At 49.8% G+C, this 13,314-nt stretch overlaps 1 protein-coding gene across 1 annotated transcript; it reads left to right on the top strand.

The window, feature by feature from the left end:
- The first annotated feature begins 5,951 nt into the window (after positions 1-5,951).
- AP1S1 (adaptor related protein complex 1 subunit sigma 1) lies at positions 5,952-13,264 on the top strand. Its single transcript, XM_065920407.1, has 5 exons — positions 5,952-6,063; positions 7,939-8,117; positions 8,959-9,067; positions 10,325-10,462; positions 11,763-13,264. Exons 1-5 carry the CDS (start codon positions 6,061-6,063, stop codon positions 11,808-11,810), a joined length of 477 nt encoding a protein of 158 aa, XP_065776479.1. The 5' UTR covers positions 5,952-6,060; the 3' UTR covers positions 11,811-13,264.
- Positions 13,265-13,314: the final 50 nt, after the last annotated feature.

Below are 13,314 nucleotides of genomic sequence, written 5' to 3'. Positions count from 1 at the left end.
GGCATTAACTAGATTATTGTGGGGGTCACTTTGTAGTGTGTACAAATATCGAATTATTATGTTGTACACTTGAAAGTAATATAATGTTGCATACCAATTCTACTGCAAAATAAATAAATAAGAAAGGACTTTATAAATGTAAGGACTTTATAAATACTTTATTGCTAAGAAATACTAACCATCATAATTTTAATCTCTTTGCTGGTGAAAGGTCTTGCCTTGACGTTGATGGCTGCTAACTAGTCAGGGTGGTGGCTGCTAAAGGCTGCAACGGCTGTGACAATTTCTTAAAATAGGACAACAATGATCGACTGCATTGACTGACTCTTCCTTTCACAGTTTCTCTGTAGCATGCAGTGCCGTCTGATAGCACTTTACTTATAGCAGAACTTTGTTCAAAATGAGAGGCAATGCCCTCCAACCTTGCCACAGCTTTATCAACTAAGTTTATGTAATACTCTCACTCCTTCCTTGTCATGGCAGCCTTCTTCTCGGCAACAGCACCAGGAGTAAATTCTATCTCAAGGAACTACTTTCTTTGCTCACCTGGAATAAAAGACTCTTCATCCATTAGTTTTATCATGAGATTATAGCAATTCAGTCACATCTTCAGGCTCCACTTCTAGTTCTCCTGCTTTTTCCACTGCAGCTATAGTTACAACAGTAATATCAAAGGTCACCAATCGCAGGTCACCATAACAAAGATCATAGTAATTTAGAAGTTTAAAATATCACAAGGATTACGAAAATGTGACACAGAGATGCGAAGTGAGCAAATATTGTTGGAAAAATAGTGTTAAGAGGCTTGTTCAATGTGGGGTTGCTATGAACCTTCAACTCGTTAAAAAAGAAAAAACAACAACTCAGGATCTGTGAAGCATAATAAAATAAGGTCTGCCTGCCTCTACAGAGAAGAGACACCAAAAAGCTGAAATGTTGTGGGTATACTGCATGCTCAGTCACTCAGTTAGTCATGTCCGATTCTCTGCAACCCCATGGACTGTAACCCACCAGGCTCCTCTGTCCGTGGAATTCTTCAGGCAAGAATACTGGAGCGAGTTGCCATTTCCTACTCTGGGGGATCTTCCCAATCCAGGGGTGGAAGCTGCGTCTCTTGCGAATCTCCTGCATTGGCAGGTGGCTTCTTTCAACTGTGCCACCTGGGAAGTCACTGCAAAAATGGTTGAAAGGAACACTGCAGAAATAGTCGCTAGACGAGACTAGAGTGTAAAGGGTCATCAGGACTGGCTGCTTGGTTCAGACTTATAGGATGAACAAGAGGGATTTGGGTCGGTTGGGAGAGAATGGCAGGGCATTCCAGAAAACAATGTGAACAAAATCACAAAGAAAAATAAATAATAGCAAGTTCAAGTCATCTGAGAATGAAACCCCAAGTCACCAGGGTGGTTTTCAGATGTCTGCCTCCCTCCTCTGATAACCGAGCCAGTCGACTCCCCTTTTTTCATACACCTTCTCTTAGTCTAACCAAGCAGTCTGATCTTTATCCCTTGAACAGCCATGCTTTTTGTTACCCTTCATGTCCAAGGCTTAGAGTCTGCAAACTGAGAAAAAGGTAGCTGGGAAACCAAGAGATGGGATGGTTTCAGGGGAAGGGAGAAGGAAGGTACCCATTTGTGGTAAAGGAAGTTTGAGATGACAATGGAACTTTTGAGTGGGGGAATCCAGTACATTTATTCAACAAACAGTGGCACCTGCTGCGTGCCAGGCACCGTGCTCAACACAGGAGCAACAGAAAAGGAGGCCCAGTGGCTAAGACTCCACGCTCCCAATGCATGGAGTGGAGTCAAGGTTCCACCTCCGGTTAAGGAACTAGGTCTCACCTGCCGCAACTAAAAATACTGCCTGCCATAACAAAGGCCTGGTGCAGCCAAATAACTATTTTTACAAGAAAAAGAAAATGAAGACAGCTTGTCCTCTAGCCAGAATAATAGGTATTAGATAGGTACCACTATTTAGAAATTAGAATTTAGCATATTTGGGGTGAGAAGATTTAAATATCTAGGACTTCCCTAGTGGTCTGGTAGTGAAGAGTTCACCTCCTGCCAAGGCAGGTGACTCAGGTTAGACCCCTGATCTGGGAAGATCCCATATGCTGCGGACAACAGCCTGCGCACCACAACTAGTGAGCACCAGCTCTAGAGTCCCTGAGCCACAACTACTGAAGGCTGAGGGCCGCAACAAGGGAAGCCATCGCAGTGGGCACCGCAACCAGAGAAAGCTCCAGCGTAGACAAAAATAAACAAATAAATTAAAATTTAAAAAAAGATCTAGATTAGATAACCATGCCCACCAATCATAACTGAAGTCAACCAACCAGCACTGTGATAGGTGCTGTAAAAAAATAAAAGATGAGTAAGACACCATCCCACGAGGCGCTTCCGAACCAGCTAAACAGGTGGGGCCAACTCACATGTGTGGTCAACGGATGATACAACCTGATCACCAAGTTTACCAGAGTCCCGAGTTACCGAGGATTGAAAGCAACTCTGGCTAAATGAAACACAAAAGGAAACTGGGGAGCTCAAGGAATTGTCAGGAGGGCCAGAGAACCAGCAGAAGGTCTCATGCTAGAGACAGTGGCCCAAATCACAAATCATGGGATGCCTACACGGTACCCCTCACTAGCACAGGACGCTGCGCCCTAGGTTTTGTCCTCTGACCCTCTGCCAGAATTCAGAGGTATTCAGGACCCTTCAGAATTCAAATTCAATACTTTGAATTCAGAAGTCAAAGGATTCAGGACCCTTACCTGTCCTCATTACCCCATCCCCAACTCATTCCCTCCTGGATCAAAGTCCAGGGGGGCGCATGGATCGGCCGAGTCCAGCAGACAGGCTCAAGCTGTGGGCACAAAAAGCAAATTCAAATGCTACTTGCAAGGTTGTGCTATTTCCCCCTGGCATCATAATGTGAGGATTCCCAAACCCTAGGAAGGGGGTTTAGAGCCAGGGAAGTGAGAAATAATGGCAAACATCTACCACACAAAGTATTCAGGATTTTATGAACAGCATACGATAAGGTTAAAAAAGAAAAGGTTGCTTAGTTAAAAAAGAAGAAGTTAAAAAAAACCTCAGAGATGACTCCAAATGACATCATCAGAGAACAATGACTACTTAAAGAATGAGCCCAAAATGGTTACAGGGAGCATCATCAGAAGAGGGAGAAAGACAGATCACAGACTCAGAAAAGGGGGGCCATCTGGACCCCCCTTCCACCCACTGCAGGAACTACTTCTACAACCAGATGAGGGAAGGCTTAGGGAGGTGTCAGCATGTGCTGTGCCAGATAACAACACAAACACCAATTGTACCTATGAAGGAGAATCTCACCTCTTCTATTTTTCCAGTTATACAAATGACATCACTAATCCTTCAAGCTCATCTTTGATTCTTCTTCCTTCTCTACTTAGATGAGTTCGCAGCTTCAATTGATTGGCCCATTACAGGTATCTCTCCAATTTGTCCTACTCCATGGGCTTCCCTCAATGCTCAGTTGGTAAAGGAGATCCCAGTTCTCAATTCCTGGGTTGGGAAGATCCGCTGGAGAAGGGATAGGCTACCCACTCCAGTATTCTTAGGCTTCTCCTGTGGCTCAGCTGGTAAAGAATCCACCTGCAATGTGGGAGACCTGGGCTCAAAACCTGGAATGGGAAGGTCCCCTGGAGAAGGGAAAGTATTCTGGCCTGGAGAATTCCATGGACTGTATAGGCCATGGGGTCCCAAAGAGTAAGACATGACTAAGTGACTTTCACTTTCACTTTTCATTTCATCTTTGTGTCTAGATTCCCAAAACTGCCTCCTAGACTGGTGGTCCCCAACATTTTGGGTACCAGGGGCCAGTTTCATGGAAGATAATTTTTCCATGCATGGCTAGGGGTGGTTTGAGGATGATTCATGCACATTATAATTACTGTGAACTTTATTTCAATTATTATTACACCAGCTCCACCTTAAATCATCAGGCATTAGCTCCTGGAGGTTGGGGACTCCTGTCCCAGATGATCTTGCAGTCTTCCATTCGTTCTTTCAAATCATCCCCATATTAATATAAGCTTAACCTTCTGAAAATGTTTTCACCAAGTTACTCACCAGCTTGGACAATCATAATGACTCCCAGCTTCCCACTGAATCAAATCCAAACTTACCTGCAGATACAAGTTTATTGGAGCCTCTAACTCATAGGCTATCTATGTATATCATTCATTAACAATGAAGAAACACAGTCCACCATCTTCTAGCTAGTTTAAACCACTTAGGTCTATGATTCCACATGAGCAAAACCCATATTTCTAACAAATCTCTCATGAATCTTATCTTCTCTGCAGCTAGGCACAGCATGTTGAGATAAGGAATTCTAGAAAATGCCATCTTTTCAAGGAGTGTAGGAGCTTACATCTCTGGATCTTCCACACTTCCTCGGGCTGTTGCCTAGATCTCTTCTTTGCCTCACTGCTCATTACTTCTTTATAAACAACCTTCTCCTCTCCCCTATGAGCAGAGCACATTCTATTATTTTGCCTTCTGTCCTTCTTACACACTCTCATTCCTTCTTTTCACTCTGTAGCAAAGTACCCTTTCTAACATAACAACTTACCTTATTGATATTATTTCTGACCTAAAAAAAATAACACCAAGATAGTTCAGCCAACATCTATGCCACTGGCAAGCCTATGTCATAGGCAGAGGAGAAAAGGACATGAAAAAGAAAGGATGAAGAAAAAGTACTAGAAGAAAGAAGTTGGGAAAAGCAAATAGTAGTAATTACTACTGTTATCAGTAATTACTACTGATATTACAATATCAACTGTTGACAATGTTTCAGATACTTTCTATCCAGCCTCAAATCAGACTTGCAAGGTTGGTATTGCTATCTTCATTTTTTAAATGAGGAAATGGAGGTTTAAATGACTCACCCCAAACTGTATATCAGGTAAGGGTCAGAGACCAGATTGTATCACAGGTGAATTAAGCCCACCATCTTGCAACTAAAGCATATGACCTCCATAAAAAAAAGAGTAAGAAGAAAAGAACACAAAGTGGAGACAGGTAGGGCCTTACCAGCTTCAAGTGCTACTCAAAAATAATAGCATCTTTGCTGCTGCTGCTAAGTCACTTCATCATTAGTTACCAACAATTGTCTAGAAATATACCATTAAGCTTTTGGCATGACGAAATTTAAGATTTCCTCTTATCCATGTAAGTCCTTTAGCATGTGGACACTCACAGTTGCAAATCCTGTCAAAAAACATGTATTGCAATTTACCTCCGTCTCATCTTTACACTCGTGTCTGGGTTACACTGTCCCTTTTAGCTTTCACCCATGCTAACTTTTCAAGATTTTCTTTATTTCTTCCTCTTTCTTTCCTCTTAATCATGTTTCTCATCCTCTTCCTTACATCACTTTTCTATCAGTTTCTCTTCTCTTTTTATTTCTCGTCTGCCTCATTACCTACACCTTTCTCTTAACTTCGAGTGTTGCTGCATCCAGCAGGTTCTCAGTAGATATCTATTTTGAGCTCCATACTTTTCTCATACCTGCCCCACCACCACCCTTTGTCTTTGCCTTCCTCATCATTCCTCCTTCTCCACAGATAGTTTCCACCCTGCTCCCTCTCAATCGCCCACACCCCTTCCATTAAGTCACCCTACTTCCTCACAAACTCCAGGGGTCATCTTATCCACCTCTCACCCCTTTTCCCGCCTTTTCCCCCCTAGGTTCCAAAGCGCGAGGACCTCATTGTCCTCCTCCCCCATCTTCCAACCAACCCACCAGACAGCCTTGTTTCCATGACGACAGGGCTACTCAAAGCTGAAGTCAAGGACCTGGTTGCCATGGCCACCGCTTCTCCGCCTCCGGCCCCGCCCGCGCGCCCCGCGGCGTCGGCGCCTGCGCAGTACGCAGCGCGTTGGTTCCCGGCGCCCTGGCGGACGGGGCGGGGCTTCAAGCGAGAGGGAGGGAAGGAGGCGAAAGGGTAAGAAAGGGAGTGGAGCTGGCGCCTACGGTGGCCGAAGAGGGACGCGCAGGGCCGGAGGCTGCAGGATGGTAGGCTGTGCGAAGCGGGAGGGGAGGGGGGACCGAGGGGCGTGGGCTGCACCTGCAGGGGTCCTTGGGGGCTGCCCTCTGTGAGAGCCGCTCTTTTCCTTCTTCCAGTTCTCAGAGGCCCTCACTTACTTGGGCGGGTGGGCGAACCGGCCTCCGAAGGAAGAGCAGCTGGAAATGGCTTTTGGGAGAAGCGGCGGGGAGTGGGCGCATTTGTAGGGCGAGAGGGAGGCGACTGGGGGGCGGCGGGACCGTCCGGAGCCAGGGGCAGCGATTTCAGGGTCCGAATCACTGCCGCAGGGAACTCGCGCGAAGAACGGGGACTCGGGGGCCTGCTGGCGGACGGAGGCGGCGGGGGTCGCCTGTCTCCGAGACCCTCCGTCCACGTGCAGCCCAGAGTGGAGCGGCGGCCTGCGGGGAGGCCGGTGTGTGGGAGGGGATCGTTCCGGGTGCGAGGCGTGGACGTCCTGCCTCGGTTTGTCGTCCTGCCCACCTGGAGGCGGGGATGAGGTGGGGGAAGCCAGGTGGGCTCGAGTTTTGCTCTCTGGGACCCAGGCTTTGGCTTCCTGGCTCCGGTGCTCTTGGCTCTCTGCCCCCCTACCCTATCCTCTTTCCGGAACGCAGGCCTTCCGTCTTCCTGCTCCCTGGCCCACCCTCCCATCCTAGCCTCCCTTGCACCACTCTTTTGCCCTCCGGCCACGCTAGCAGCGCTTCCCCTTCCCCGCGAGCAAAAAATACAGTTCTCTTGAATTCTGATCTGTAGCCGTCTAGGCTAGCAGTGTTCCACACAGCCAGGACTCCAGCCTTGGTGGCATACACGGAAAGAGCTACAGGGGGAGGGAGATGACTCCAGGATGTGGCCTGGAGCCCCCACCCCCTGGAAATGGGAAACTGGGGGTGCACGGGGTAGTGAGAACTCTGCACATCTTCCCACTCCACCTCCTTGTGCTCGTTCCAGGAACATTCCCTAGACGAGCCACCCAGAATGGCTGGGTCCAAACTGAAGAGCTGAAAGGGAAATTGATCACCTGGTATCTGGGGAGGTGTGAGCATGTTAGGGAGGCACCCTAAAAGGAAGAAAAAAGGAATACCTCAAAAAAAAAAAAAATGGAATATCTCTGGCTGTATGCCTGGATGGCTGAGTAGAGTGGAGGGTGGTGGAATCTAGGGGGTCCTGGTATCTTGTGCTAACATAAAGGATACCACTGGGTATAGGAATGGAGGGCAGTGTATTGGGGACATTGACTAGGGTGTATGGCTAGGATGGGGCAGAGGGGTAGCTTCTTGGAAAGAAAATACCTGATTTTAGGATGGTGGTGGGTAGAAAGAGCAGGAAAGAAAGCAGACATCTCTTTGCCATCAACTAAGGGGCTGCTAGTCACTGTGCTAGCATTTTACTGACCTTTGGAAACCAGGTTTAGGAAACAGCAAGTCAGGAATAATAATAATGATATCCAAGGTGTTATAGTGCTTACTTTGTGCCAGGCACTATTTCCTATGTCAGTTCCACCTAATAATTCTGTAAGGTAGGTACTTTTATTATTTCCATCTGACACACGAGGGCACTGAAGCCCAGAGACCTGCAGTAATGACCAGGGCAAATTTCTCAACTAGTAGAGCCAGGATTCAAACCCACACAACAGACTCAGAAGCTCTGACGCCCCCTCCAAGGAAAGGCACTGGCTGATGGGAATCCCCAGTTGACGAGAAGGGCTGATGTTTTGAAGAAAGTAGGGTCTATGAGGAGAGAAGAGTTGAATGGGAGGAGTTTGGGACTGTGTGGTTTTGGAGGAAACAAGCTCAGAGAATCAAAGCTCTAAACCTCGGCTCTGACTCCTCCTTCCTCTCCCTACCCCCCCCCCCCCCACCCACCCCCAGATGCGGTTCATGCTCCTGTTCAGCCGGCAGGGGAAGCTGCGGCTGCAGAAATGGTACCTGGCCACCTCAGACAAGGAGCGGAAGAAGATGGTTCGCGAGCTGATGCAGGTGGTTCTGGCGCGCAAGCCCAAGATGTGCAGCTTCCTGGAGTGGAGGGACCTCAAAGTTGTCTACAAGAGGTGACTCCTCACTTACTTTCAGGCCTGCCTGGATCCTGCCTGACTGGGGTCTGGGATGGGTTCACCTGGCTGGGAAATAGGCAGTCCCGTATGTCTGGCAAAGTTTCCCTGGTGCCTCAGACAGTAAAGAATCTGCCTGCAATGCAGGAGGCCTGGGTTCTATCCCTAGGTTGGGAAGATCCCCGGGAGAAGGGAATAGCTATCTGCTCCAGTATTCTTGCCTGGAGAATCCCATGGCAAGAGGAGCCTGGCAAGCTATAGTCCAAAGAGTCGCTAACACTTAACTAACCAGGTCTGGGAGAGCTGAGAGCTAAGGACATCTGGAAGGCAGTGATGAACTCCAGCCATCCTTTACTTTCCAAAATCACCTTGAAGAGATTCTTGTTCCCTTTTGGTTTTGCTCAAGCCTGGTGCCTATTTCACACACCTACCCTCTGTCCCAAAGGCCCGATCTTACTGATTGCACACATCCCTTGCAACCTCACTGAACAATCATAGACCCTGTGCCACTTTGCCAATTCACACACTCACAGACACACAAACTCTTTGTGGTTCCTCCTCTGAGCAGGTGAATTTGTTGGCTCAGGTTTTTGCTGAGTCAAACTGAATGGGTCAGAGGTCAAGAGGGCAAGAACTTGTGTCTTTGCCTGTGTTTATGAGAGGCACTAAGAGATACAGTGAATTACTATTTACTTACCCTGGAGCTACGCCACCTGTGTCCAGTAAGGACACAGATCCAGGAGTGGGGGGAAACGGGAGGTTCGGGCACAGAATGCCTGGGTCCCAAAGCAGCCCCAGCAGCACTCCCAGCCATCCATCCCTCCTGTGTCCCTGTCCTCAGATACGCCAGCCTCTACTTCTGCTGTGCCATCGAGGGCCAAGACAATGAGCTCATCACGCTGGAGCTGATCCACCGATATGTGGAGCTCCTGGACAAATACTTTGGCAGTGTAAGTCTCTCCACCCACCCGTTTCCACGCCAGGCAATCCCCTCTTTCTACCAGACTCTGGGACTCTTCCAGTCTCTGTCCTGTCTCAGGAATGGGGAAGTTGGAACAGTGAGAACAGTAATTAATCTCCCTCTTTAAGCCTTAAGCCTATTAGCCATGCCTCTTAATCAGCCCCCCACCACGGCTGCGGGAGAAGGGTGGGAACCAGAATCTGCCACTTAATCAACCCATCTAGAGCTCAGCTCAAACTTCCCACCAAGGTCAGAGGCCACGTTCAGATAGTATCAGTGGTTCCTGACCTTGACTTTGCTTTGGAGTCTTTTGTAGAGTTTTTTTTTTAAACAGTAGCGATGCCTGGGTATCACCCCCAGAGATTCTGAATGAACTGATCTGAGCTACAGTCTGGGCACTGGCAGTGAGGTCATATTTTAGATGGGGAATAGTAATAACTCCATGATTTGTGTTTTACTTAACAGTTTACAAAGAGCTTTTAGGTTCTCCTGTTTGCTCCTCATTCCATGAGTAGGTGTTGGTGTCTCCATTTTTGGAAGAGAAAACAGACTCAGAGAAGTTAAATGGCATGTAGAGTTAGCTGGTTTCCTTCTAGGCTTTCCTGGCTCAGTGATAAGAATCCGCCTGCCAATGCAAGAGACGTGGGTTCGATCCCTGGGTTGGAAAGATCCCCTGGAGAAGGAAATGGCAACCCACTCCAGTATTCTTGCCTGGGAAATCGCATGGACAGAGGAGCCTGGCAGGCTACAGTATATGGGGTCACAAAAGAGTCGTACATGACTTAGTGACTAAAGTAAGAGTTAGCTGGTTAATGTCAGAGTGCGGCCTAGAACTGAAGTCATTTATTCAGTGATCCAGAGTCTCTGAGTTCCCTGCTCTGTCACAGCGCCTGGGGGTACAGGGGGTGGGGTGGGGATGTGCAGGGAAGCTGACCCAACCTCTGGTAGGATTTGTGCCATAGATTTAGGAGAGAAGGCAACAGGAGTCAGGGTCAAGGGTAGACTTGAGTAACTAATATCTCATGATCATAGAGGGAGAGGCAAGAGAAGGAGAAGGAAAAGCTGAACCCAGGACGAAAGCCTAGGGGTTGGGAGGACATAGACCTGGGGCGAGAACCCAAGGTGGAGAGGAGTGGTCATGAAGGCCACGGAGCCAAGGTGGGGAAAGAGCTGGGGAGGCTGGGGTGCAGGTGAAGGGGGAGAATGCACCTTGACCCTCACCTCTGCCTCCTCCCCCCACCCCCAGGTTTGTGAGCTGGACATCATCTTCAACTTTGAGAAGGCTTACTTCATCTTGGATGAGTTTCTGATGGGGGGAGATGTCCAGGACACCTCCAAGAAGAGTGTGCTGAAGGCCATCGAGCAGGCGGACCTACTGCAGGAGGTACGGGTCCGGGACAGTGAGGAGGAGGAAGAGGACCGTGGCCGAGGGCGCCCTCCCTACCCTGGACCCCTTGCCTGCGGACCCCAGCTGCCCGCTTCCCGCCGCTACCGAAACGGCCCCCCTCCCTGTGGCGTCTGGCCCCCACGCTGCCAGGCTGGCCAGCTGGCCCTCAAGCCCTAACTGCTTAGGGTAGGAGGTAGTGGGGGTGGCAGACAGTCTGCCTGGACCAATTCCCCCATCCTTCTCCCGAGACCCAGAGTGTCTCATCCCAGCCAGATCACCTTTGTCCCATGCTTCTCTTGGTCTTCAGGGTTGCCCGGAGAATTGGGGAAGGGGCACACAATAGGTCATTCTTTTTCTTCCCTAGAGTTTTCCCTTTTTGTAAAACACACACACATACTCAAAGCCTCTGCTGCTGAGAAGCAGAATTTTGCCCTGGGGGTTTGGGGGGTGGGGTTGAGGGCACCTGGTTGTTGATTCTCTCTTTTATGCGACACCCCCGCCCTCACCCCATTACTGCCTGCCCCCTCTCTGCTGTGCCACTGCTGAGCCTTGGTGCAAGGAGATGAGTCACCGGAACCTGCAGTGATGAGCAAGCCGGCCTGAGCTGGCTCTGAGGAGGGGGAGAAGAGGGGGGGGCTCATCCATGCAGCAGGAGAAAGGGTAGAATCCGACTTGCCACCTCACTGGTCCAGCTCCCCTCATCTCTCTCTCTCTCTCTCACACTCACTCACACACACACACACACACACACACACACACACGTGCCCTGGCACTCACATACCCACCCTGTTACTAGTGCTCTGCTCAGACCCTTATGACTCATCTCTCTGCAGTCTGGTCCACCTTTCCTCGGGGACCCGATGCCAACTTCTTACCACCTCCCCCGACTCGAGAAAAAAAAAAGGTCCCACCCAACCATCTGCCACCTCCAGCCCTGGGAAAGCAGGTTTCCCAGCCCTGCCAGCCCCCATTTTCCTCCCTTCCCTTCAGCGAGTAAGGTCAAGGCCCCCGCTCACCAAGCTCCTGGCTTTGGGTTCTCTGGGTGGTGGTGGACTCAGCCTGGTGGCCTCGGTTGGCTCTACAGGGTGGTCACAGGAGGCTGGGGTGCTCTCCTGAAGGGTCCCCAGCCATTCCAGCCTTGGGCTTACTTGGGCTTCTCTCTCCCCTCTCCCCCGTGTCTCTCTGTGTCCCCCCCCATCCTGGTCTGCCCTTGTGATTGCTGCCCTCCCCGCCCCCCTCACCCTCACCCTGTCTCTCCTGGTGTCTCCCCATCACCCTCTGTCTGTCTCTGCCTTAGGAGGATGAGTCGCCACGCAGTGTGCTGGAGGAGATGGGTCTGGCATAGCCCCCGCCCTGGGGCCGAGTGGAGATGTGGGGATCTGGTGCAGAGGTGGGGCATCGGTGGCCCTTTCCCTCTTGGTGGGACCCAGCTGCGCCTGCTCTGCTGCCTCACCTTTTTCTGCAGTGAGCTGTGGGCTCAGGACCCTCAAACATTCCCTCCCTCCACCCCCTACCTCCTGTTTCCCCTTTTCCCACTGAAGCTTTTAAGGAGCTAGGAGGCAGGAAAATGTGACCAAGTTGGGGGTGCTATTTGGCTTTCATTCCCTGCCTTTGAAGAACCAGTGTCACCCCAAACTTCACCCCACCCTTATAACTGTAAATATATAAATATGTCAGGTTAAAGGGAAAAGGTTTTCAGGGCTCTTCTCTTCTCCCTGCCCCACAACCTACCTCCAGCCCTCTCCGCATCCAGCCGGGGGCGGGGCGGGCGGCCTCTCTGCCTGGGAGGGGGACTTCTGTGTCTCCAGAGGGAAGTCCTTTTCCCTCATCTGCCCCTCCCCTTCCTTCTTGGCTGCAGTGGGGCCTCTGTCCAGTGCCGGAGAGGAACAACATAGTTAATTTTTTTCTAACCTTGCTATTTTGAGGGAAGGGAGGGCTGGGGGGAGGGCAGGCTTTACAGAAGACTGGGCCCTGTCCCTCCTTCACTCTTCTTCAATTCTGGGTGAGGCAGGAGCTAAGGGGGTGGGTGGGGAAAGTGTCTGATTCTTTTTCCTTCTCTCTGAAATAAAAGGAAAAGCATTTCTGGACTTTGGCTTGCTTAGGCTCTATGAAGGTAGGCAGGGCTGCTGGGATCAGTGAGGACAGAAACGGAACCCTGCCCATTCCATTCCACTCTTCCCTGGAACTAGGATTGCCCCATTTAGGGTCAAATAACAAAAGAGGACACCCAGCTCAATTTCTTATAATAATGAATAGTGATTTTTTAGGATAAATGTCCTATGCAGGGCTTCCCTGGTGGCTCAGTGGTAAAGAATCCGCCTGCCAATGCAGGAGACAGGTTCAATCCCTGAGTCAGGAAGATCCCCTGGAGAAGGGAATGGCTACCCACTCCAGGATTCTGGCCTCGGAAATCCCATGGACAGAGGGTCTTGGCAGGCTACAGTCCACAGGTTTGTAAAAGAATCGGACACAACTAAGCATGCATGTATATGCTTAGAAAAGGTTTGATAAGCAGCTAAAACCAGAATGTTTCTCTAGCTGCCAACACCTCCCCATAGGAGGTGGTGGTCTTGTGAAGTACCTAGGACCAGGGAATTTAGGGAGCAGTTAAGGAAGGTGGGTGGGCAAGGTGGAGCAGGGGCGGTGGGGAGCCACCCATACTGCCTGAGTGGCCCAGAGATGGTTCAAAGATCTTACTAGGTGGCCCAGAGCTGCAGTTCCTTATTTACTCTGCATCTCTCTGCCCAGGTCGTGGGGTCTTGTGACTAATGGTCAAGCTGGTAGTGGAATTTAGGGCTTTCTAAAGGATGTGAACCTATTCTACCCCCGCCCCTCAAATATGGCTGAAA

This window comes from Muntiacus reevesi, chromosome 2 (genome assembly GCF_963930625.1).
Source record: "Muntiacus reevesi chromosome 2, mMunRee1.1, whole genome shotgun sequence".
Taxonomy (NCBI): Eukaryota; Metazoa; Chordata; class Mammalia; order Artiodactyla; family Cervidae; genus Muntiacus; species Muntiacus reevesi.
The sequence above is the reverse complement of the archived record's forward strand: the minus strand, read 5'-3'. Positions and strand labels throughout refer to the sequence as shown.